The 26,275-nt window shown below is 37.6% G+C and overlaps 1 protein-coding gene across 1 annotated transcript in view; it reads right to left on the reverse strand.

Moving 5' to 3' along the window:
* LOC309829089 (uncharacterized protein) overlaps positions 1 to 26,275 on the reverse strand; it is a gene marked incomplete at both ends in the record, with an annotated part of 261,042 nt that overhangs the window by 137,738 nt on the left and 97,029 nt on the right. Inside the window, 4 exons of the mRNA XM_082664789.1 lie at positions 2,608 to 2,665; positions 6,355 to 6,472; positions 8,945 to 9,019; positions 9,106 to 9,188. Of these exons, the coding sequence (XP_082520915.1) occupies positions 2,608 to 2,665; positions 6,355 to 6,472; positions 8,945 to 9,019; positions 9,106 to 9,188 (334 nt within the window). The remainder of the gene's footprint in view (positions 1 to 2,607; positions 2,666 to 6,354; positions 6,473 to 8,944; positions 9,020 to 9,105; positions 9,189 to 26,275) is intronic.

Below are 26,275 nucleotides of genomic sequence, written 5' to 3' on the forward strand. Positions count from 1 at the left end.
GACTGAGAATTTTGCACGTGGTTCAACAGAAGCTCCAGCTCTCCTGTCTGCACACCATACTGAGCACTTGGTACCTCTGCTCTGGCAGCTATTTTACTGAATTAATGTACTTGTCACCCTCCCCATAGAGACCATCACGAACAAGAGTTTCTTAAGGACGGGGAGCTTGTCTTTTTATTATTTGGAAGTTGCATTTCTTATCTACTTTTTTTTTTCCTAGAAGAGGCATGCATATTTCTTGTTTCCTGGGCTTTTTGACTTCCCTTCCTGCCTGACATTTCTTTTTTTTTTTTTTTAACATCTTTATTGGAGTATAATTGCTTTACAATGGTGTGTGTTAGTTTCTGCCGTATAACAAAGTGAATCAGCTATACATATACGTATATTCCCATTTCTCTTCTCTCTTGCATCTCCCTGTTTCTTTTTTTTTTTTACATCTTTATTGGAGTATAATTGCTTTACGTGGTGTGTTAGTTTCTGCTTTATAACAAAGTGAATCAGTTATACCTATACATGCGTTCCCATATCTCTTCCCTCCTGCATCTCCCTCCCTCCCACCCTCCCTATCCCACCCCTCCAGGCGGTCACAAAGCACCAAGCTGATCTCCCTGTGCTATGCGGCTGCTTCCCACCAGCCATCCACCCCACGCTTGGTAGTGTATATATGTCCATGCCTCTCTCATGCTTTGTCACAGCTTACCCTTCCCCCTCCCCATATTCTCAAGTCCATTCTCTAGTAGGTCTCTGTCTTTATTCCTGTCTTACCCCTAGGTTCTTCATGACATTTTTTTTTCTTAAATTCCATATATATGTGTTAGCATACAGTATTTGTCTTTCTCTTTCTGACTTACTTCACTCTGTATGACAGACTCTAGGTCTATCCACCTCATTGCAAATAGCTCAACTTCATTTCCCTTTATGGCCGAGTAATAGTCCATTGTATATATGTGCCACATCTTCTTTATCCACAATGGAACAGGATAGAAAGCCCAGAGATAAACCCACACACATATGGTCACCTTATCTTTGATAAACGAGGCAGGAATGTACAGTGGAGAAAGGACAGCCTCTTCAGTAAGTAGTGCTGGGAAAACTGGACAGGTACATGTAAAAGTGTGAGATTAGATCACTCCCTAACACCATACACAAAAATAAGCTCAAAGTGGATTAAAGACCTAAATGTAAGGCCAGAAACTATCAAACTCTTAGAGGAAAACATAGGCAGAACACTCTATGACATAAATCACAGCAAGATCCTTTTTGTCCCACCTCCTAGAGTAATGGAAATAAAACCAAAAATAAACAAATGGGACCTAATGAAACTTCAAAGCTTTTGCACAGCAAAGGAAACCATAAACAAGACCAAAAGACAACCCTCAGAATGGGAGAAAATAATTTCAAATGAAGCAACTGACAAAGGATTAATCTCCAAAATTTATAAGCAGCTCATGCAGCTCAATAACAAAAAAACAAACAACCCAATCCAAAAATGGGCAGAAGACCTTAACAGACATTTCTCCAAAGAAGATATACAGACTAACAACAAACACATGAAAGAATGCTCATCATCATTAATCATTAGAGAAATGCACATCTCCCTGTTTCTTAAGCACAAGCCCGCATCTCTTGATCAAGAGAACAACTCATTGGTTAACCTGAAGACCGTACTGCAGCTGCTTCAGGAAAGCACTGGTGAAATTATTGAGACTTTTGCATTTAAGTGAAAACCAGTAGGACTTATAAAAATGTGACTCTGGATAAAGGAAATTTGAGCTGCTACCATTCCTCCTGATGATAGTTCCAGGATGGAAGAGTAAGAGAAAAATCTTCAGGAACCAAATCATAAGGCAGATAAATTCCCAGGGGGAAAACCATTCAGAGCATGGATCTTGAAGAGCAGAGAGGCCGTGGTTTGGAGGAGACGACTTTGACAGGCTACTCCATTTCTTCCTGTGTCCTAGGTTACTCCACGTGTCACACAGCCACTTACTGTGGTTCCTTCCCTCATCCTTGATGAATCCCACCAAAAATCCTGTAATCGTTACCTCTGAGAAGCTCCACTGCTCACTTTTCTATGTATTTTTTCATGTCTGTTATATGTATGCTTGCATAGACAGATATATCTGTATACACATCGCCAGGAAGAGAGAGCAGTAACTATGATCTGCTTAGATCTTAAGTGAACTAAGGTTTGGAATGTGTATCAGCCCCAGCCATCCTCCCAACTCCATCTCTGGACACTGCCCACATCAAATTGTCAGTATTTCTCCACTGTAGTCTTCTCCCCAAGATCTGGCTCAAACTTTTTCTGAAAAATCCTTCACCATTCTCAAGCGAATTCAAGCCATCGTGTTCTCCAGGTGTTTATGTGTGCATTCTTTTTTTTTCTTTTTTAAAGTGTTATCATATTACTCTGATGTTTAAGCATACATATATTTCATTGGACTATGAGCTTTCCCAAATCAGGGCACATATCACATAGCTTGTAATAAGCATGCGATCAATATTTGTTGAATAAATGACTAATAAAAGAATAGAATGAGTGAAGACTTGTTGAATTTAATGGATTTAAATTTTTAAATAGAAAGACAGGATATAGTTACTCACCAAACTGAAAATCTGTGTTTCTCCAGTTCCTCCAAATAAGATGTATCCTGAGAATAATCTTCAATTTCTCCAGTTTTCCAAGCAGTTGATTTTTCCTTCACAGAATGAAATGAAATTAAATAAATGGGGAGAAAAAGTATTTTAGCAGGGAGCAGATAGAACGTTTACCTGGCTTCAGTGACAATTTTCCCAGAATGACTTATGGAATCATTGGTCATACAGAAACATAGTTAGCCATGATTTTGCATTGAAATTATGGCTTTATATTCCAGATTCTCTTACTAAATTTTCATGTCTATATTGGCAGACTGTGACATGTTCATTTTCGTATTATCTCACATGGAACAGATTCTATAAATGTTGTTAGAATGAAAACAACAACATCATAACCATGGTTATAGTTTTCGTATTAAATACAGACTACTGCAAGTAAAGAAGATGCAGCTTGAACTAGCTTTTAGCAGAAAGGAATTTGGAGAAAAGTTTGACCAGCCAGGCTACTGCGAAGGCAAGGAGTCAGCTGGATTTCTGGACTAGGGGAGCAAAGGAATCAAAGGCCACCAGGATTCCTTTCCACCCTACCTCTACTTTGTTTTAGCAGGCCGCTTCATGTTAGCATTGGTTCCAAAAACTCCTGAGTTCCACAGTCTCAATAACATCAATTTAAACTCAGGACCATACAATGTCTGTGGAGCTGATTTATGAGAACTTGAGAAAATCATGTGACCCAGGATGATGGTTCCAGAAAACAGATTGCCTCATTGGAGAAACTAAACCCTATAATTCAACCAAGGATTCTGAAGAGCCCGGCTTTGGAGAGGAGTGGGGAGAGAGGGAGCATCTAACCTAGACAGACTCTTCCTTCTTCCACCAAAACAGTTAAACTTTTATCTGTTTATATATTGAAGTCTCCCATACAATTTAATTACAAAATACTGCTGACAAAAAGGCATTTGTAAACCACTAGATACAGAAGAAGTTAGACATGACTGGCACTTATAAGATAGTTGTGCTAATGTTCTTTCCTTTTCTTTAGGCCCTTCTCAAGTGTTTTTGATCATAATTTATAAGAGGCTCGTTACTTGAAATTCCTTGATATCAATTCATACAAGTTTTAGCACAAGTCTGTAGCTGAAATATTTTGCAATTGCAGAATGCTTTTGGGATGCACAGGTCATAGTAACCAGGAAAACCCTGGAGTGAAACTCAGGTGTAATAGATGCGTCATCAAATCTCTACAAGGTTCATTTCTTTTATTATAAAATTGATTGATTTGATCACCTTAAGAACAAAATTCATTTATGAGAGCCATCAACTGAAGGTACCTTTGGTTGTGGTCTTTTTTATCTTTCTCAGACTCTATAGCTCCTGTGCCAATAAAGGTACTTTTAATCAGATTATTTACTGTTGGTATTTTTAATTACTCCATTCCTGAGTAAGTTAAAGTGTGTCAAAATTCTTTAAAATATATGAGAGCTCTGAATTGTCCCAACTAAACAAACGTATTTGATTTGCACACCTTACCTGATTGCTAAAAACATGCTTTTGTAGGTATTTAACCTTTAAATTAGATGGCATTTTTATTTATGAGATGTTTACATACTTTATTCAGTCTTACTAAATAGAAAGTTGAAATGGCTATCAAGAATTATACCAAGGATGTGGTTTACCCACCAAACTTCCTGATTTGTTAAAAAATACGTGTTCTATGATATAGTATATTAAACTGCTTTCTATTTGGTTAATCGGTTAATGTCTATCTTGATTGTTCAACTAAATTCATGGTAAAAATGGTATGTAGTATATATTTCCATGTATCTTTCACAGCTCCTAACACGGTAATAAGCACATAGTAAATACTCAAGAATTAGTTATTAGAAGTCACTTCATTAAGTATTTATATTACAAGGACAATGGACTACCTCAAGTTGCTAAGTCACAAAGAAAAACACCTGTTAACTCTAAAAATAACAAAAGTTTTCTGAACCTTTGGATTTCCTTTAAAGAATGTTTAACTTAACGTGCTAAAAATTCCTTCAAATGGGTGTTTTGGAAGACATAAAGTCACAGACACTTGTTCATCTCCAAAGAAATGAACCCAAAGAGGAACAAAAACCCAAAGAAAATAAGAGTTTTAAACCCAAAAAGATATAAATATGTACAGCAAAATTCCCAGGTGAGTCAGTACCGGAGTGTGTGAGCCTGAATGAATGTTCACATGAATACACTCAACAATCTGATCCACCAAGCACAAATTCTTATCTTGAATCTGTGCCCAACAACTAATACATTAAATAGGATATCATCAACATTTAAAGACAGAAAATAAATCCTCTGGTCCATGACAACTTTAAGTCCCTGAAGCCAAAGAACATCGTTATTAAAAAATAATAATAATGAAGTCTTCCAACAGCATTGTCTTTAGAAAGATGAATATCTATACTTTAAAGGAGAAATTGGTGGTGCAAATTTGTTCTGGAATGGCGCATTTCACATATCATCTGTATGGCTACTCAGAGTCTGACCGATCGCAGAAACCACTAGCAAATATGTAAATATAAATTGCTAGAATTCAGAATACGATTTTCAAGTTCACGAGCTAAAAATGTGGTCTGTGAGGATGGCCATTCAAATACAGCATCAATGAGGAAGCAATACACATGCACTCTTTCAAACACAACACAAAATGAGAGCCAAGAAGTGTTTTATAGAATTTTCAGAAACTAAAGTGTATTGTGTTGCAGTCAACAGGGCCAACAAGTGACGGTCAGAAGACTCTCATTCGAGTCTTCTCGCTACTTTGGAAACTTAAATTATTTAAAGTCCATGAATTTGAGTTTTTTAATCTGAAAAATGGAGATAATATTTGTCTTGCATAGATCGCAGGATTTTTTATGAAGACAAAGTGATATAATAGCTATAAAATTCTTTCTGGGGATGGAAAGGATAGAACTTAACATGCTTTAGGACATTAAGGATATAAGTAGCATCTGGTACAGTGCAATATATAGCGTGGGTGATCAAGGGAACATTTAACATCCTTTATTGTGCATTTATTACAGCATTTCTAAGAAGCTGCCTAGTAGAAAATACTATAGGAAGACTTAAGATATTAATTTATTAATATTAAGATATTAAGATAATATTAAGGTATAAGACAAGATATTAAGTCTCAAAGTTGCTCCTGCTCGCCGCAAACAGAGAAAGCCCACATGCAGCAACGAAGACCCAATGCAGCCAAAAATAAATTGCTTAAAAAAAAAAAAAGTTGCCCAGCTCATGAAATGAAAGACCCATTTAATTGTGTTATATGATAGAAAGCAAAGCCCAGGGTTCCTACCTTGTCGTTTAGAGGTTGTTACCCCTTAGCAATAATTCCTTCCATGGACCATTTGCTTAATGAAGAAGGGTGATGATGATGGGACCGATGAGAAGGTAAGTCTTTGTGCAGAGAAAGAGAGTTTGCAGTTCACAGGTCAGTGGCACCAGTGCAGTGGAAAAGCACTGCGGCTCTGGCACAATTAGGCTCCACTTAGCAGCAGCATTTTTTCCCCAAACTCTTTACAGGGTCTTTGTGCAGAGCTCTGGGGAGCACTATTCATCTGCCCATCTGGCCAGATGAAGAGCAAGGGGATTGTTTCATCAAAAGAGAGAGCCTTAGAAAGAGGAAATAGTGAATAAAGAGCTGAATCCTGAGGATTATGAATGCTTTTGAACTGCCCTGGGAAGATCAGAAGTGAACAGCACCATTTTTTAAGAAGGCAGGGGAGGACAGTTTGGGGTGGACGAACGGTGCTAAGAGGCTTGTGTTAATAGGATCACAGAACTGCAAGTCATCGATAACAACAACAAACACCAGGTGCATCTGAAGTAACAAAGCAAATAAATATGACATCATGTTCAGTTCCATCAGTGTTGTTATTATCATCTAAAAAATAAAAACCCATAGCTCCAAATCAAATCCAGCCTAAATCCTGAGACCATCCAGCAAGAACACTATTTCCTCTTTCTTTAATTCATTTCTGATGTGTGTTCCAGAGAATTTTTCAGGACAGGCTTTCTATCAGCAGTATCCAGGGAGAAGCAAGGTGCTCCTTCCTGGCTTGGTAGCTCAGGATTTACCCAGAGAGACCTCTCGGGTAACTAACCCCTTGGGTTTCTGTTTCCGCCCTCTGGATGACAACTAACATCTCTGACCACTTTGGACCACACATTTTGATTGTTTTCTGGCTCCGTGTTATTTGAAAAATGAATGCCTCACGTGTGGAGTTCAATATTAACCTCAGTTTCCCCACAGCCACCCTATCAATTGCCTGGGTTAGAGTCTTTAATAGCAGTTGAAGATTCAAATTAATTCCTATTACTATGAGAAGATGAGGGGAAAAAAAGAACACACTTAAATTGGCATAGAGAGTCTCAGATTTAGATTTAGTAGATGGTATAACCTCCCTTGTACTTGCAACTTGGGTGTATTTCTGGCTCTGTCTTCCCACAGCACTGATGTTACAAAGACGTATTACCAGCAGGCACAAAGCTGCTTCCTAAAGCAGTTCAGAGTTAAGACACCTTCTCAAAGTGCCTGACCCTCAGGGAAGAGCTTACTCCTCCAAACAATCGACTAGCAATTTGGGGAGTATAACATTAAAAATAAAATGAAAAAGAGAACTCCTGAATTGAACGGTGAACTCAGAAAACATAGGGAAGAATTTTACGTTTTCTGAGTGATTGCATTCTTTCTCATCTTACTTAATTCAGTCTTTCTTCTAATCTCAAAATTTATGATCAACAAATGACATGAAAATTTTACAAAAATATTTAAAATGCTAATATTAGGTCCACAATATCCTAGAAATCTCACAGATGTATCCTTCCTTTAGCCTCCAAAAAAATATACATAAAAGTGCCTAATACATAAGATGTATAAAGGATGTAAGTTTTTTTCCTTTGTAGCAAATTGTCCTTGGTTTCCATAGCCTATTCTTTAAATTAAGGTTATAAGACCCAAGAAGTAGAAAACATACACCTGGCTGAAAGGACAAAGAAATAAACAACTTTTTGAAGTATTATTTCATGATGGATACAAATATGGATTCTAGAAACAGACTGGTTCAAAGCCCAGCTATACACTTGTCAACAATGTTTTTTTTTTTGGCTAAGTTGCTCCATCTCTCATGCCTTATTTTTCTCACCTGCTAAATATAGAAAATATGTCAATAGCAGTATCTATTCCATTAGTTTGTTGTGAGAATAAGACAGTCATTTGATGTGAAGGACCTGAGAACATTTTCTGGCCTCTAGTAATTTCCTAGCACTCAGTGAATGTTATCGTTCACTGTTACACATTTCACTAAACTTTTGATTTCTAAACTTTCTTCTTCTGCAATACAAAAACAACTGTAATTGTAAACGCTGTTAAGTAGTCATCTAGACATTAAAAACCCATTTATTTGGGGTGGTGCAGTGGTTGAGAGTCTGCCTGCTAATGCAGGGGACACGGGTTCGAGCCCTGGTCTGGGAGGATCCCACATGCCGCGGAGCAACTAGGCCCGTGAGCCACAACTACTGAGCCTGTGCATCTGGAGCCTGTGCTCCACAACAAGAGAGGCCGAGATAGTGAGAGGCCCGCGCCCTGTGATGAAGAGTGGCCCCCGCTTGCCACAACTAGAGAAAGCCCTCGCACAGAAACGAAGACCCAACACAGCAAAAATAAATAAAATTAATTAATAAACTCCTAGCCCCAACATCTTCCTAAAAAAAAAAAGTGTACTTTAAAAAAAAAAAACAACATTTATTTGATTAGATGGTTGTCCACTATTTAGAGGTGGAAACAAGGTTTACTTTAAAATCAGTCTTTAGAGAATGGCATGAAAGTTGGCTCTATAGACCTGTATTAATTTAGTCAGCATACTGGAGTATAAAGATAATAATTCAGATAATTTGTATGAGAAAGGGCAGGGTTGGAGAGAAATCCTTTTACTTTGATTTTCTAGCCAGGCTAAATTTTCTGAATACTTAAAACTCGAAGTCATTTGGTCTATATAGATAAAGATTTTGGAAATGGTTAAATATCAAAAAACGGAATCCAGTAACACCAGTAAAATTAATTTAACCAACGTTTGGAAACCCAGGCTATGTAATTTATATAAATTCATCAGGATAGTTTCTGGATTGATTTCATGGCAGCCAGGATCATGCCAAATAAATACAGTACAATCAGCACATTTTCTAATCACCCTGCCCAAGATGGAAAGAGTCTCGTAGACTGGTTAATTTAACTAAAGTCTTCAACTGCTTAAAGAAGTCTGATTCGGATGTAATAAAAAATTATTAGCATTACTGATTTCACAAACGTTAGCTGCTTTACTATGCCCTGCACTTCAAAACCTGCTTTGATGACCAAATTACTTTCTACCTGGAAATATATTTTAGGAAATCATAGTTAATAATCAGGACCGTCGTTTTCATGGTCAAAACCAACTTCTATAGCCTTCATCTTACCTTATTGTGTAATTCATGGTCTTCTTTTGAGAGACTGAGATCACGGTCCATAGGGCAGGGACCAATTTTATTAGAAATGCTTCCTAGGGTTAAAAACAAAAGGTGGAAAAAAATATTATAGATTTGTACTTCAGAGGATATGTAAGCTTACACTGCTGAAATCTAAGAGTTTATATAAAGCCTGACAAATGGGGGTAAAAGAAGGAATTCTCTGGAGGCTCTGAGTTGTTCTATGCTCCCAGTTTTAATTCAGTCAATGCATGAACTTCAAGTAGAACTTTACCATTGGCCACACCACGGGGATGTAATTTACAAGCAGCAGCTGTGTCTGATCTGCTTTCCGGGTAGGATTCTTTATCCTCAGCTATGTTTCTGTGATCAAGTTTTCAAAGAAATTTCTCTGTGCCTCACACCAGTATTCCATTATAAAACCTTGAGACTAGACAGTTCTGTTATCTGTGTGTACCCAACACTTCTCACCTGAGCTACCTTTATCATCTTTTGCAAGACTTGTTTTATATCAGGGTTTCTCAACTTCAGCACGAGCGACATTTTAGATTGGTTAACTCTTTGTTTGGGGGCTGTCCAGTGTTTTGTAGGATGTTTAGCAGCAACTCTGGCCTCTACCTACTAGATGCCAAAGGCACCCTTTACCTCCCCAGCCCTCCCCTAGTTGGAGACAATTAAAAATGTCTCCAGACATTGCCAAATGTCCTTTGGGGAGCAAAACATCCCCAGTTGAGAACTACTGCTCTAGATCAAACATCCCTTGCAGATAATGTGTTTTGCTCATCTTTCTCCTATTATGTCCAGCACAGTGCCTGAAATGGAATGCCTCCTCAACAAATGTTTCTTAAATTATAAACAAAGAAAGATAGTACATAAGCAGGTATATCTTTACCTTTACGACTGTCAATCCATTGGCTTGACCTCTCACTTCAATGAGCCCGTGTGCTAAGGCCTATCCCCAGCATCTTGTGACAAATACCCTGGCCCAGAAGCTGCTAGAGATTGGAGTACCTTAACAGAGCCACAGCTCTTACCAAGAGGTTGACCCAAAATCTTTTTTTAAAAAGTACACATGCATCATATACCATGAGCAGTCACAGCCTTGCTGCCTGTCCTCTTCTCTCCCTCTAGGGATTAAAGGCTGCCATCCTCAGCCCTTTGGAATTGCCTTTGTGTATGTTTTTAAATGAGCTTTCCAGCGTGTAAAATGTTGAGGACATGGTCTCCCTGTCTGCATGCTTTGGAAAACTTTTCCTTCCTAAAGATGACCCAGCCAGCCTCATGAACATTCTCTAAGTTTTTTATAGTGCTGGTCGCTGAAGAAAAATTCTTTTACCTTTGCTTCATCTGAAAATGTCTTTATATCAACCTCAATTCATGAAGGATTTTTTGCTGGATACAGATTTCTGAATTGACATTGTTTAGCATTTTACATATGTCATTACATTGACTTCGGGTCTCCATTGTTTCAGATGATAATGTCCATCATTTCTCAGATCACTGTTCCCCTTTTTGTAATATGGGTTTTTTTCCTTCTGTCTACTTTCAAGATTTTTGCTTTAACTTTGTTTAACTGTGTTCAGCAGTTTCATTATGATATTTTTAAATGTAGCTTCCCTTGTATTTATTCTTTTGGGGTTCACTGAGAGTATTCAATCTATGAGTCAATATATTCCATCAAATTTGGGGGATTTCCAATCATCACTTTTTTAATACATATTTTCTTCCATTTTATGACCCTCTTTTCTTACCTAAGATTCCCATTGTATGTATGTAAAACTATGTGATATAGCCCCATGGGGCTCTCTGAGTCTCTCTTCATTTTTCTCCCAGCTTTTTCTTTTCTGTATTTCAAATTCGTTAATTTCTTTTAATTCTTGGATTCTTCAGTTCTGAAACTTCCATTTGGTTACAATTTTATAGTGTCCATATCTCTGCTGAGATGACCTGACTATTCATTCATTAAAACCATACTATCCTTGAATCATTTGAAAGTGCTTTTTAAAAAATTATGAACGTGTTTATAATGGATGTTTTAATGGTTTTTCCTGCTAAATTTAATATCTGAATCATCTTACAGTTATTTTTATTCACTATTTTCCCTGTCTAAGGTTTATATTCTCCTGTTTCTTTGCATGTCTAATAATTATAGATTATATAATGGATACTGTAGAACTGTAGGAGACTCTGGATTCTGTTATCTTCCTTGGAAAGATGTTCATATTTTTTTCCTAGTACACAGTTCAATTACTGGCTAATTTTATTAAACTTGCGTAGGCTTAAATTTACATTTTTTCTTTCTTTTTTTTTCTTTTTTTGCTGCGTTGGGTCTTCGTCGTTGTGTGCAGGCTTTCTCCAGTTGCTTTGAGCGGGGGCTGCTCGTCGTTGAGGTGCTCAGGCTTCTCATTGCAGTGGCTTCTCTTGTTGTGGAGCATGGGCTCTAGGCATGTGGGCTTCAGTAGTTGGGGCACGCGGGCTCTAGGGTGTGTGGGCTTCAGTAGTTGTGGCGCATAGACGCTAGAGCACAGGCTTGGTAGTTGTGGTTCACAGGCTTCAGCTGTTGTGGCTCGTGGGCTCTAGAGTGCAGGCTCAGTAGTTGTGGTGCACAGGCTTAGTTGCTCCGCGGCATGTGGGATCCTCCCGAACTAGGGCTCGAACCTGCGTCCCCTGTATTGGCAGGCAGATTCTTAACCACTGCGCCACCAGGGAAGTCCGTAAATTTACATTTTGTTTTAGCATTTCTGTGAAAAACTAGGAGTTTCCAAGCCACTCTAACTTACCAGAACTCAACTTCAGGTCTCTAACTCTTCTACCATTACTGTCAGAGCTTTGTTTTAGGCTTAAAATAAGCCTCTCTAGAGCATGGTCTTTATTCCTAATATGCAGACTTTTGGCATCTCAGTTTGCTGTCAAATTGAAAATGAGGTATTAACATGACTCTCCTGACTTGAATGCTGCCTCTGTTCCAACTCTAGTTATCGCTGTTCTTCTCTCAGGTCCATAGTCGTCACTTAGCAAACCTCCGTTGTTCTCCCTGTGGCCATGTACAGCATTACCCTCAGCTAAGGACTCACGGCTGGGGCGTGGTCCCTGTCCTGATTTCTGGGCTCCTCTCTGCACAGCTCCCTGCTCTTTCTCACTCTGCAGATTCTAGCTACTTTGTCTCAGCTTAATGGGACCTTCTCTGCTTGAATTTTGCTTCACTGCTTTAGAGTCAGAATTTTTGCCAGGTAGACAGCCAGGGTTTTCCTCAAAAGTTTCTCTTCTCTCTGGGATCAGCAAGTCTTGTGCTTTCTGATGGCCAATGCTCCATGACAATGAAAACATTAACATGCTTCATACGTTCTCTCCAGTTTAATGGCTGATTGTAAAAGAAGAGCTAGTCTGGTACCAGCTACTCTGCCATAGCTAAAACCAGAAGTTGCAGTGTCGTTTATTTTTTAATTAAAAGTAGGAATGGATACATAAATTGGTCACAGGCTAACCAGCACCCACGTTTATGTGTTAGTAATACAAATATAGGTTAATTACTTTGAAAGTCCACTTTATTTTATGGAACCACTACTCAATTTAATTATCAGCTCATCTTATATTGAGAACAAGATGAAATATTTACAAATAACAGTAACCTGCTGATGCCTTTGGAATGTGTCATCTGGGATCACCCAGAAAAAATAAATGGAACAGTCATATTTTTAATAATACATGAGGTGCACAAGGAAAACACTTGTCAAAACTGTATGATGTTTCAGTACCCTATCTATATATAAATGCACATGTTTATAAAAGTGTGTTTTCCCTGTGTTGGGCTAATCTTTTTTACTTGGCATATTTTTAATGGTTTTTTCCAAATGACCTTTGTAAAATTAATCAAGGATCTGACACTGTCCTTTGGAGAAATGCAAAGGAAGAATACTGCTTACAGTAACTTTTGCACAAAGAACAGCCAGAAAATGACAAAACAGAGAAAACATTAATACTGAAAAAAACTAAAGCCTGAAAGTGGAACTAACTGAAAAATGTTGCCTTTTTGTTAGTAATATTTTCGTGGGTCTCTGAAATTTTATTTTCCCTTTATTTTCTAAACCACTGTCTTTGTTCTTAGAGATCAGATGGATTTCTCAAAACAATCTAAGTAAAATACAGCGCAGTTTTTCAAGAGCTCTAATAGTGAAGAGCATCTCAAATTAAAGATGAGTAAAATGTACAGAAAATATGTGTAAAAAATACAAATACAGAAAACCTAGAAAAATGTCTGCAATTAGACAGGATGGAAATCTAAAAAGAAATTAAATGCAGTTGTAATACATTTCCTATTCTTTTCTTTGAGAAAATTACTACTGAAGTGAGGAATTTCTTCCTCCTGTAATTTAAATGTTAAACTGCCAGATGTGTGTCTCATGCTTGAAGAGTCGAAGCTTTGCATTATTTAGCATATTAAGAATCACAGAATTTTAAAAAGGGCTCCTTTATTGCCTGGAGGTTCTAATTAAGTAAACCTTAGCCTGGTACATTTAAAACTTGCAATACAAGAGATTTTGCTCTCTTTTTTTTCCCATAGTCAAATCACATCTATATAATAAACATGGAAAATCTGAGATGATATAATTTTTCTTTTGCTTGAAGAATTAAAGCTATCTATTATTTTAAGAAGTTTTTAATAGAGGCCAGCAATCTAGAAGACAACTCAGGATTCAAAATACTTTTTAATCATTGCAAGTTGCTTTCCTTATTTATACCAAATAATGTGTGTTTCATAAAGGCAGTTCTATACTATCAATCTTACTCTCTCTTCCTTATTTTCCCTGTCTCTGCTGTGATCTCAACTATTCTCCTCTTGTTAGACAAAAACAATGCTAAGGAGCAACAAGAAGATCATAGGTTTTAGATTGATATTATGTTTCTGTGCATTTCTGTGTGCTGTTTATCCGTGTTAAATATCTGATCACACAGCACTAATTAGCTGTCCTTTCAGCAATTTGCGGAAAGAGTTTCAGCAGCTAAAGTAAAAACCATAATCAAATGGAAGCCCTGTAGGCACCCAACATTCATAAATCATTCCCTTAAATACAGTTATTTTTGCCATTGTAGAAAATGTCAAAGGTGTCAACTCTGTCCAAATATACCACTTAACAGTAACTATTTTAGTAAATTGACTTGAAATGCATTCAGCTTACTGACAGTTAGAAGCACATGATCTAGTTCACAGTACAAATGAATAGGTTATAGGCCAAAATAAATACCAAAGTACGAATTCTCAACGACACGTTGCCATAACCATGGCTGCAACCACAGACCAAAGTCTCAGCATTGTTTATCTACGGCAGAAACAGATGCTTAAAATTTTTGAAATCTGGTTGTTTATATCTAGTTTCTAGTTAAGAAAGTAAAAATGTTTTAACCACTTTCAAAATAAGGGTCGAATATCTATTTGAGGATATTAACAGTGAATGAACTAGAAATTACATAAATGCAGGTAATGACTTGATAACATTCTCTGCTAGCAGCATAGATTGAACCTATAAACTAACTTCTTGGATGCTGCCAACATAAATAGATAAATGTTGGTCATAATGTCAGGGAACAAATTCTATCTTTTCTTCATGGGAAGAACAAATGAACAAACTGATCTTCAAAAATGAGACTCTTGACAAAGGGCAAGTACCATAGAATTGGAGCTCAGGCTTGGCCAGGATTAGTCCCCCTAAAGCCTCAGATATTTAGTAAAAGGTAAAGTGCTCCTACTATTTTATGAACTGCTTTCTTAGAAGTGTTAAGAAGCTTAATGGTTTCATATTTGGGGATGTTTTAATATTAGTGACATCAGGAATGCAACAAAACTATTCCCAATTTCACTTCTGCCCAAACCTCTAAGGCATAATCTGTCCACACAGACCTCAACCCATGTGGCACTTTGGTACCACTTATGAATATCAACAATTAGTTGATTGATAATAATACATTATATTTTATGCAGTATTTTTCAGTTTATTAAAACAAATTTACATATGTTACTTATTTAATTCAAGTTATTATTTTACCTTTATAGCCAGCACAGAACCGTAAATATTTCTGCCATCATATCAACCAGTAGTGATCTCTGAATATTTTGCATTTTCAGGATGAAAAACAGACTCATACATGCATGTCTTGCCTAATAAAATATTATTGTAATGTAAGAGCAGGAATATACGTGGTTATTCTTTCCAAGAATAATTTTTAAACATCACCCATTTCTGCCATCCTTAAAAAGATTGCATCCTTTTATGAAAGTTAGCTTCTTTTTCCCTTATTCTTAAAAATATTAAACTCTCCATCTTAAGTACAATGAAAGAATTCAGAAATTTTAATATGCTGCTCATGAGCTTTCCTTGGTTATCATCACTGACAATTTCATTGAACTTAGAACACCCAAAGCTACTTAGAATAATAAATTATTTTACCCACTAGTAAGTCCTTATTGTTAAGAGAAAATTACGGGTAAGGATAGAGGGAATCATTGCCCAGTACTGAAATTAAGCAGGATATGGACATAGCCAAGTGCATTTTTCTCATTATAGTAACTAATACAATAACACAAAGGTGATTTAGTGAGCACCTACTGCATGTATTGCACTCTACATAAACTACTACTAATCCTCAAGTAAGGCCTGTTATCCCCCCTTTATAGGTAAAGAAGCAAATGTTCACAGATTAAGGAACATGATAAACTACATTAAAGGGTAAGAGTCAGGGTGTGAATGTAAGCCTCCCTGCCTCCTATATCCACATTCCATTTCTTCCATGAAACGTGCACAGGTCTGCATTCTCTTTCAATTTCTTTCTTGCACATTTCCAGTAGGTAGACAGAGATCAGGGCTAGTTGTCACAAAAAGAAATAAAAACAGAACGTTGACTCAACACCCTAACTGTTGACTTTTAGCTATTCATACTAGGGAGAAGAGGAATAGTAATATCTTGAAGAAAATAATGGTAATAGCTAACATTGTTGAGTTCATACTACATGCCAGGCTTTATAGATTTCAATGTCCCAAGTTAGTTACTAATTTTAAACTCTTATCCTCAAAACTGTTTTAAAACACTTCAATGAGTAATAGATGTTACCAATTCAAATTTTACCTCCTTCCCTGAGGATATTATGCTAAGTAAAGTTTGCTAGTCACAGAAAGACAAATATTGTATGGTTCCACTTATATGAGGGACCTAGAACGGTCAAATTCAGAGAGACAGAAAGTAGAAATGATGATTGCTAGGTACTGGAAGAAGGGTAAAACGGGAAGTTATTATTTAATGGAGAGTTTAAGTTGGAGAAGATGAAGAAATTCTGGAGATGGATGGAAGTGATGGGTGTACAACATTGTTAATGTACTTAGTGCCACCGAACGGTACAATTAAAAATAGTTAAAATGGTAAATTTCTTATTATCTATATTTTGCCACAATTAAAACATGTTTTACCTCCATATTCCTCAAGCCCTAAATGAAATGCCAATAAACTTTTAAAATGCTGTAGTGCCCCCAAAACAAAACAAAAAACTGAGGGGACTTCTGGTTGGGACCAAATGGTATACACTTGTTTCTCCCTTCTTCTCCTCTCTAAGCATAACTAAAAAGCCTGGAAATAATGTAGGATGTAGCCAAAGGAAGTTCTGAAAGTTATAAAGAGGATGGAGAGATGATTATAGACCCCAGGCCTAGAGCAACAATATAGGACAGGGCAGCCCATGCTCCCTCCCACGCCACCCAACAGAAGAAAGTAATCCAGAACGAGCATCTCCAACTCTGTCCTATTAGCAAATAGTGGTCCAGGTAGGACCCTATCTACCCTTAGAAAGGAAGTCCCACCAACATCAGGTGAGTCCAGCAGCACTGGAGAGCAGGATAGACCAGAACCTACTGAAATAAGCATCCAGGTGGTGCCCTCTCCTTCCCTGCAGCTTGAAACAGCCTTCCTCCCACCAAGAGACGACAAACAGGTGGCCAAGTAGTACCAGCAGGGGAATCCCACCACAATTAATTCCTAGACCAGAAAGTTTCTTAACATCCTGAGGCTGGAGACTCCCTTCCCCACCTAAACGCAGCAGGTGGCCAGGCCTGGAGAAGCTCCTTCTGTCTTCCCAGACGTCACCAGCAGGGTCCAGTGGGTGTGCCCCAGATATACAAGCTGAATCACGCAGACCAAAATAGCACATTTTCCAATTGCTGAAAGAAAGATTTGTCAACTACAAATTCTATATCCAGTGATTATCCTTCAGGAATGAAGGCAAAATACATTCTCAAATGAAAGGAAACAAAAAGAATTTGTTGCTAGACCTTCCCTAAAATAATGGCTAAAGAAAGTTCTTCAAACCGAAAGGAAATTATAAAAGAAGAAATCTTAGAGCATCTGAAAGGGAAAAAAAGAAAACATCAGAAAAAGCATCAAAGATGAGTATATATAATACACTCTTTTTACCCTCATGGGTTTTAAAAATCACACTTGATGACTGGAACAAAAAACATAACACTGTGTGGTACTGAAGACAATGATATTTAAAAGTGGGGAAGGTAGGGCTTCCCTGGTGGCGCAGTGGTTGAGAGTCCGCCTGCCGATGCAGGGGACGTGGGTTCGGGTCCCGGTCCGGGAAGATCCCGCATGCCGCAGAGCGGCTGGGCCCGTGAGCCATGGCCGCTGAGCCTGCGCGTCCGGAGCCTGTGCTCCGCAACGGGAGAGGCCACAACAGTGAGAGGCCGGCGTACTGCAAAAAAAAAAAAAAAAAAAGTGGGGAAGGTAAAGGGACTGAAATGTAAGTAAAGTACTTACACTTGACCCAAAGTGTAAAATATTGACACCAGGAAACTGAGACAAATCAACATATGTATAATGCCATACCCAGAGCGACTACTATGAAAAGTACACAAGAGATTTGTTCAAAAATTATCATCAAATCAGGATGGAATCCTAAAGAGGGTTCAAGTAATGCACAGGAAGGCAAGTAAAGAGGAACAGAGGAACGAAAAACAGAGGAAATAATGAGAAAACAAATACTAAAATGGCAGACTTAGTCCTAACATACCCAAAGTTACCCTATATGTAAATGGTCTAACTATACCAAGTAAAAGGCAAATATTGGCAGAGTGAATTTTAAAATATGACCTAATTATATGCTATTTACAAAAAAAATGCACTTCTAATCCAATGACAGGATAGATATGTTGTATTTTCATTTTTATTCAGTTCAAACTTTTTTGAGACTTTGTTGTTTTGCTCCACAGATTATTTAAAAGTGTGTTTAATTTCTAAGGTTTTAAAAGTTTCCTTTTGGTTTTATGTTAATTATTTCTGGTTTGATTTTATTATGATTACAGAAAACATTTTGTATGATTTCAATTCTTTTCAATTTTATGAGGTTTCTTTTATTGTCCCAGGATATATTTGTAAATGATTCATGGGCGCTTGAAAAAAATGTATATTGACCAATTTTACATAATCTCCTCTAGAAAACACAGGAGAAACACTTCCTAACTCATTTTATGAGACCATTATAACAATACTGACACCAAAGCCAGACAAAGACAGTACACTAAAAAACAAAACTACAGACCAATATCTCTCAGAAACTTGGAAAATTCTCAAGAAAATATTAGCAAATTGAATCTAACAATGTATGAAAAGAGTTATACAGTTTGAATATATGGCTACAGTAATCAAAGCTGTGTGGTGTCGGGACAGACATGTAAGTCAATGGAAGAGAATAGAGAAGCCAGAAAAAAAGTTTAGAAAAATATGCTAAGTGGCTGATTTTTAAGAAAGGTGCAAAACCATGTCAATGGAGGAAAAACAGCCTTTATGACAAATGGTGTTGGAGCAACTGGCAAAAAATAATAATAGTAAAATAAAATAAATTAACCTAAACTTCATTCCTTATGTTAAAAATAATTCAAAATGGATTTGCTTTTTGAAAAAAAAACAAAAACAGGAGAAAATATTCAGGAACTTCAGGCAATGAGTTCTTAGACTTGACACCAAAGCCTGATCCATAAAAGGAGATTGATAAATTGGACTTCATTAAAATTCAAAATCTTTACTCTATGAAATACCCTGTTAAGAAGATGAAAAGGCAAGCTGTAGACTGAGAGAAAATATTTGCCAAGTCCATATCCAACAACTACTGGTTTTATTCAGCATGACATGTATTACGGGCAAAAAATCAAGATGATGAACCCCTGATTTTGCTCCGACAACTAGTTCATCACACTTTATTTCATGACAATTATTCATACACATGACACCTGATTCCTGCAAGTCTGAAAAAGGAAAAAAAAAAAGATGTTTTATTACAAGTTTAGGTGAAGGTGTAAGGAGATACTATTAATTGTGGTTCAAGAAGAAAATGCTGCAATGTTTTAAGAAAATGCTTACACCTTTTAAATATTTGATCTTAGAAAGTTTGATATGCATGTGTCTGTGTGCACATGTGTTAATATTTCAATGCTGGAGAAGACACACTTGCTGATAAAAGCAATACACCAGCCTGAATATAGATCAACTAACTAATGAGAATTTGTTTGGAAAGAGAGGGTTAATAGTATGGGAGGAGAAATATTTGTGCTTTAGTGTTCTGTATTGCTTTTCACTGAATTATGTTTTCACAATCTACGTCTGTTAACAATATTACCGCAGCCAATGTCTTTAACACTAGCATTATGCCTTGTATATGCTTATTTCTATGCGTGTTGAAAATACTGCAGGATCTTTTTTACTACAACTTTAAATCTACAAAATTCTAAACACAAGATTCTAGTGAAACAGTTCTGTGTTCATTTAACAAGTTATAGACTACAATCTTAACAAAAAAAAATAGTTGTGGCTTTGCAAACAAAGGTTGATCACACTCGCTGGCCTCTAGTAATGTAAAATAGTCAATCTGTCATGTATTTGTGCTACAGAGCATCAAGTCCTTCTATCCTTCATTGCCAAGGTGTCAACATTCAAGAGCAGACTGACTTTTCTTATAAAATGAGTTTAATACCAAAAAAGATTGCTTTCCCTCCTATCTCATGCTAAAGGAAATATTTACCTGTTTGACTCGAAAGCCTATTTTTCTAATTTATATTTCCTATTTCTTACTCCATATGGATCATCTAATTAGACTGAATGGATCATTGTGGATAAAAAGACTGTCGCTTTCTGCCAATTTTAATTTCAATGATTTCCACATTGAACAAAGTCAGTCACATGCTCATAAGAAAGAGAACTAAATCAGTCAGACCACTGAAGTGTTCAAAGCCAGCCTCATGTTTAGAAAGAGCTAATGAACCCATTTATTCACATGAGGTCTCACAATGTCATTTATTTTTTATTCCCATTTGGAGTTTGACGAAGATAATACTGAGCCAAAGGAAATGCTACCTGCTAAAGACTTGCAGAAAGTACCTATAGTGTGTCCTCTTTGGATAAATGCCAATCCATGTTCTACGCATATGAAGCATCTAAAATTGGCAAACTCATGGAATCAGAGAGTAGCATGGTGGATGCCAGGGGCTGGGGGAGGGGGAGGATGGGTATATGCTAATCAACGGGCCTAAAGTCTCAATGATGTAAGATAAGTTCTAGAGATCTACTGTACAACATCACATCCAACTACAGATACTGTATCGTACACTTAAACATTCGTTAAGAGGGCAGATCGCACACAGTGTTATTACTACAATAAAAAAAATTTAAAGAATGGAAGAGCCTGCAGTAAAACACCAATATCAATATCATAAACTGGAGCAATTGGAAAGCTACGTCGGATGGGCTGCTACTTTGTCACGTGTAAGGAGCAAATCCTCCCCAGTTGGTCATGGTTTCTTTCGTCATAATTTGCGTTAGTAAAAACAGAATAAAAGTACATTTTATCCCTACAGTTCTTTATTTCCAACTTATCCAGATTGTGTGTTCAGCTCTGGGGACTTCTGGGAATGTCCAGATTGAATAATGGGGCCAGAGACAAGTGTGTCTTGTCACAGGTCTGTTGTAACCCTTCCTTCCTAAACCACTGCTCCCAAAGCTTTTTAGAAATGCTCCAATTGTCCTAACCTGCTAGGTCCATTTCAGTGTCTCACATTCAGTCAAGAACTATGATATTATTAGTTGTCTCTATCCACTTCTGCAATATCATTTTGCAAGGACGTGTGTCCTAATACTGAGGCACTGAGTATCGGCAGACTAAATGAGAGAGATTGGCCAAGGAAAAATGGAATTATTTTCATAGGCAGTACATTTTTAGGAGTGATTGCTGAAAACACAAGGCACACTTGCATTTGTTAACATATTTGCCACAAGAGATTAAAGATCACACACAGACACAGACGCACAGATGTGCGCGCGCGCACACACACACACACACACACACACACACCATGATGTGTGTGTGGAGGAAAGAGTATTTATTACCCCTGCCCTAAAGACCATGGTCAGCAAAGTGTGTATACTGAAAACGATTTTCAATTGTTTCAAAAAGAAAAGGAAGTTCTTTAGAAAAAATAATGACTTCGTTAGTAGCTCTAAAAATATTGATAATTTGAGGGGTTTTGAAATGGCTTATGCCAATAGACTGGGAGAATGATAAACCTGTTTGAACGATAACACAACCCCATTGCTTTTTTATGTTCCTTACTGCACTGTTTAATAGCACAGGCAGAGAGGAAAAATTGACTGTGATGAATATATGAGACCAAATAAAATGTTAAGGGTGTAAAATGTCCTGAAAACACAAGCTGTAATCTGATGTTGTCGATCTAATCCACACACACTCTGTAATTAGAAACATATCGGAACAGGGCAGTAGCACATTTGTATTTTTCCCTCAGACCCTTTTTTTGATCATTCACATGTGACACATTCATTTTTATTGCCATTTCCACTTAAAAAAATTTTTTTAAGGTAGCATAAAACCGCCCATAATGTTTTGAGCCCTTCTAAATTATTTTTCAGTTTTCTCTCCTGAAAGGAAATAACACAGCAAAGATTCTAACCTGATGGAAACGTTTTAAGCCCATCTCATCTCTCTGTGCTCCAGATCCTTTTGACACACCCTTCTCCCTTCTTTCTTAGCGTTAAAAACTGCTTCTCCACTTCCTTTACATCAGTGGGAACACTTCCCTTATGGGTGTCAGGATCTCTCAGAGGGGTCAGGGGCTGCCCCGCAGAGGAAATGACAAGCTGTGAAATGGAAAAGAACAATTTCTTCCACATGTTCCTTTGCTCCTGGAGCAGTGCGAGGTTGTCAGCCAGCATCACTTTGGAAGCAAGCAGGACTCTGCGTCGTAGTCCTGTCAAAACTAATTTACAATTAAAGACCTGCACGACTGCTTAAAGCTTTTTCAGTTCCAGCAGTTTTCTGAAATGACTTTGAGATTGAAGTGGTTCAAACCAGAAACCATTGTTGTAATTAACCCCTAATGGTGAAGAAGCTCACAAAATCAAAGTTTAAAACAATTATCATATTTTTTAATGAAATCTGTTAAAAAATACAATCCTTACTCTACGTCCAATTAACATCTGTGTGGAGTTTCCCCACCTGAACCCCAATTTGGGGAGTTTAATGTTGCAGCTATTGGAAGTCTTAGTCTGTAAATAAAGTTACAAGGTGACAACTTCATTGATCTGTAAGAAGGAAGGGAGGAAGGAAAGAAGGAACAAATGAAGAAACGAAGGAAGGAGGGAAGGAAGGGAGGGAGAAGAAAGGAAGGATTTACCTTGACCGTTTGATGCTTTTTAAAAAAAGATTTAAATTATTTTAAAATATTTTGCAGCATTCCTATGATTTTAAGCTTTTGTTTGTTTGTTTGTTTTGGCCGAGCAGCATTTTGTGTGATCTTAGATCCTGACCAGGGATCGAACCTGTGCCCCCTGCCCCTGCAGTGGAAGCACAGAGTCCTAACCACTGGACCGCCAGGGAATTCCCAGCATTTCTATGATTTTAAATATTTAGATGCGTTTCCATGATACACTAAATAAAGGCATTTTAAAATTGCAGGTAGGGCTTCCCTGGTGGCGCAGTGGTTAAGAATCCACCCGCCAATGCAGGGGACACGGGTTCAAGCCCTGGTCCGGGAAGATCCCACATGCCGCGGAGCAACTAAGCCTGTGCACCACAACTACTGAACCTGTGTTCTACAGCCCGCGAGCCACAACTACTTAGCGCGTGGCACACCTACTGAAGTCCGCGCACCTACAGCCCGTTCTCCACAACAAGAGAAGCGACCGCAATGAGAAGCCCGCGCACCGCAACGAAGAGTAGCCCCCGCTCTCCGCGACTACAGAAAGTCCAAGTGCAGCAATAATAGACGCAATGGAACTAAAAATAAATAAATAAAGTAAATAAACTTACTTTAAAAATTGCAGGTAATTAGTTTTTTATGCAGATTAATCCCTTTGAAACATACTATGGTTCCCTGAGGTTCAATTCTGCACTTAGATAACCAAGTTAGATCACTTACGCTGTTGGAAAATCTAGAAATCCACGAGAACAAACGTCATGTCTAAAAACTGCCTCAACATTTCACCAAATGGTGATTCTGAAGTAGGCATTCCAAATTCTTAAAAGCTTGGACATATTCTGTAGAAGCACTCATTCCTTAAAAGCTATACGAACATCATTAGAGTTACACACAGCAGGAAATGATTCGGGACAGTCTCTCCACAAACTCACCTCTGTCAAAAGCAGAGTTAGGTGTACTAGTTTCAAATAACAGATTCCTAATTTTCCCACAGAAACACGTAACAACAGACTTACAAATTACTAAAAAAAAGTCTATATCACTATGGTCTGGGGTAATCAATAGTGCCTGAAACTTGCTTTCCTTATCTTACACTTGAGGGCACGGTGGCCTAAAGACTTCTGGGAACACGTTGTGTAGAGCTGTCTAAAACTAGCCACGTGCTCCCACACAGTAGGTCTCTTCATGAATGAACGCACTAAATAAGCTCTAGTGACCAGCTTGTCCGTGGCTCCCTGTTCTGAGTTCCAGTTTTATGGGTCTGAGCTGCTCTTCATCTGTGCTTCTTCTCTCACTGCTGTTAATTAATTTGCCCTCCATTCTGCCTCTACTTCACGGCGCAGGTGGGGCATAACAGTATATACCTATACCAGGCAGAACCCTCTCCCCAGGCTGCTTAAAAAGTCACTGAAATAGAACCACACACATATAGCCAACTGACTTTTGACAAAGGTGCAAAGGCAAGTCAGTGGTGAAAGAATAGCCTTTTCAACAAATAGTGTTAGAACAACTGAACATTCATATACAAAACAGTTTACCTCCAAGGGATCATTGCTCTAAATGTAAAATGTAAAACTAGAAAACTTTCGGAAGAAAACATGAGAAAATCTTGTGACAGAGGGTTAGATAAAGAGTTCATGGATGAGATATCAAATGTACGATCCATTTAAAAAATTGACAACTTGGCCTTAAACAAAATTCAAAACTTTTACTCTGTGAAAGACACTGTTAAGAAAATTAAAAGTCAAACTGCAGATGGGGAGAAAGCATTTACAAACGACATATCCAACAAAGGATATGTATCCAGAACGTATAAAGAACTGTCAAAACTCAACAGTAAAAAACAACAAAAAAAGTTAAAAACCCAATTTAAAATTGGGCAAAAGACTTGCACCGATCCTTCACCAAAGAGTATATATGGATGTCAGATAAGTGCATATGAAGATGTTCAATGGTATTAGCCATTAAAGAAATACACATTGAAATCACAATTTTGGATTTAGTTTAAATACAAATTAGAATGACATTTAGAAAAACTGACAACACCAAGTGCTGATGAGGTTGCAGAGCAACTGAAATGCAAAGTTGTTACTGCCACTCTGTAAAATGGTTAGGCAGCTTCTTATAGCATTAATTATACATATGCCATACAAGCCAGCAACTTTACTTCAAGGTATATGTTCTAGAGAACATATAAATACTATGCTCACACAATCACTTGCATATGAATATTTACAGCAACTTTATTCATAATCGTCAAAACTAGAAACAATCCATACGTCCTTTAATGAGTGAACAGATAAATAAGCTACGGTGCTTCCATGTAATGGAACATTATTCAGCCACAAGGAGGAATGAACTGTTGATACATGCAACAACTCAGTTGAATCTCAAAGGCATTATGTTAACTAAAAGAAGGCAGTGTCAACAAAAGACTACATACTGTATGACAGCTTGAAAAAAACAAAAAATCTCTTTTTTTTTCATAATGATGGAAAGAGATCACTGGGTATCAGGGCTTAGGGCTGCCGGCTGGGAGTGAGTAGGGGTGTGCCTACAACGAACAGATAGCACAAAGGAGGTTGTTTGGGTAATGGAATGGTCCTTTATTCCGACTGTGGTGGTGTTTACATACATCTACGTATGTGCTAAATTACACAGAACTGAACACCCTAAGAAAGTTAATTTCACGTATTTTAGTTTAAAAAATAAAATAAACTGTTTGCTTGACTTATTTCCACAGAAAGGAGCTGTAAGCCCAGACAGCACTCAGATGCATCTCCATTTACTCATTCAGCAAATATTCACTGAGAACCTGCGGTGTGTCAAATGTTTTTGTAAGCACTGGGTACATGAATAAGCAAAGCAAGGATCCCTGCCTTCCTGGAGTCTGCAGTCCAGCCACACCTCTTGATGATAAATTTCTAAGACTCAGCCAAGTAGATGGGGCACTGAGGTAAGGACAGAGCTGGTACCTTCAGAAGCACCCCTTCATCTCTAGGCTCTGTATCTCTAGGCTTCACCTCCAGAGTTAAAGGAAGTGTACAGCTGTTTCAAGGTCCCTAATGAGAGTGTACCATCTACAGCAAGACTACAGCTTATACCATAATTAGGCCACCTCTTGCCCCTTTCTTATCTTCAGACACCAAAACTAGACAGAACTCCAGCATTCCTGCTTTGTGACAGACAGCAGTTTCAGGTAACACAATATAATCAGACCACATTAAAAGATTAATGACATCACTTTAACATTTATTATCTCATTTGATTCTCTCCACAAGCCTGGAAGTAGAAAATACAGCTATTACGATTCTTATTTTACACACATGATGAAAGTCTCTCACAGAGGTTTCAAATATTAAGTAGTAAACTTGTGATTCACGCTGGTGTTCTGTCGTCAAGGCCATACTGCT

Source organism: Grampus griseus, assembly GCF_964374135.1.
Source record: "Grampus griseus genome assembly, chromosome: 10".
In the NCBI taxonomy this organism is placed as follows: domain Eukaryota; kingdom Metazoa; phylum Chordata; class Mammalia; order Artiodactyla; family Delphinidae; genus Grampus; species Grampus griseus.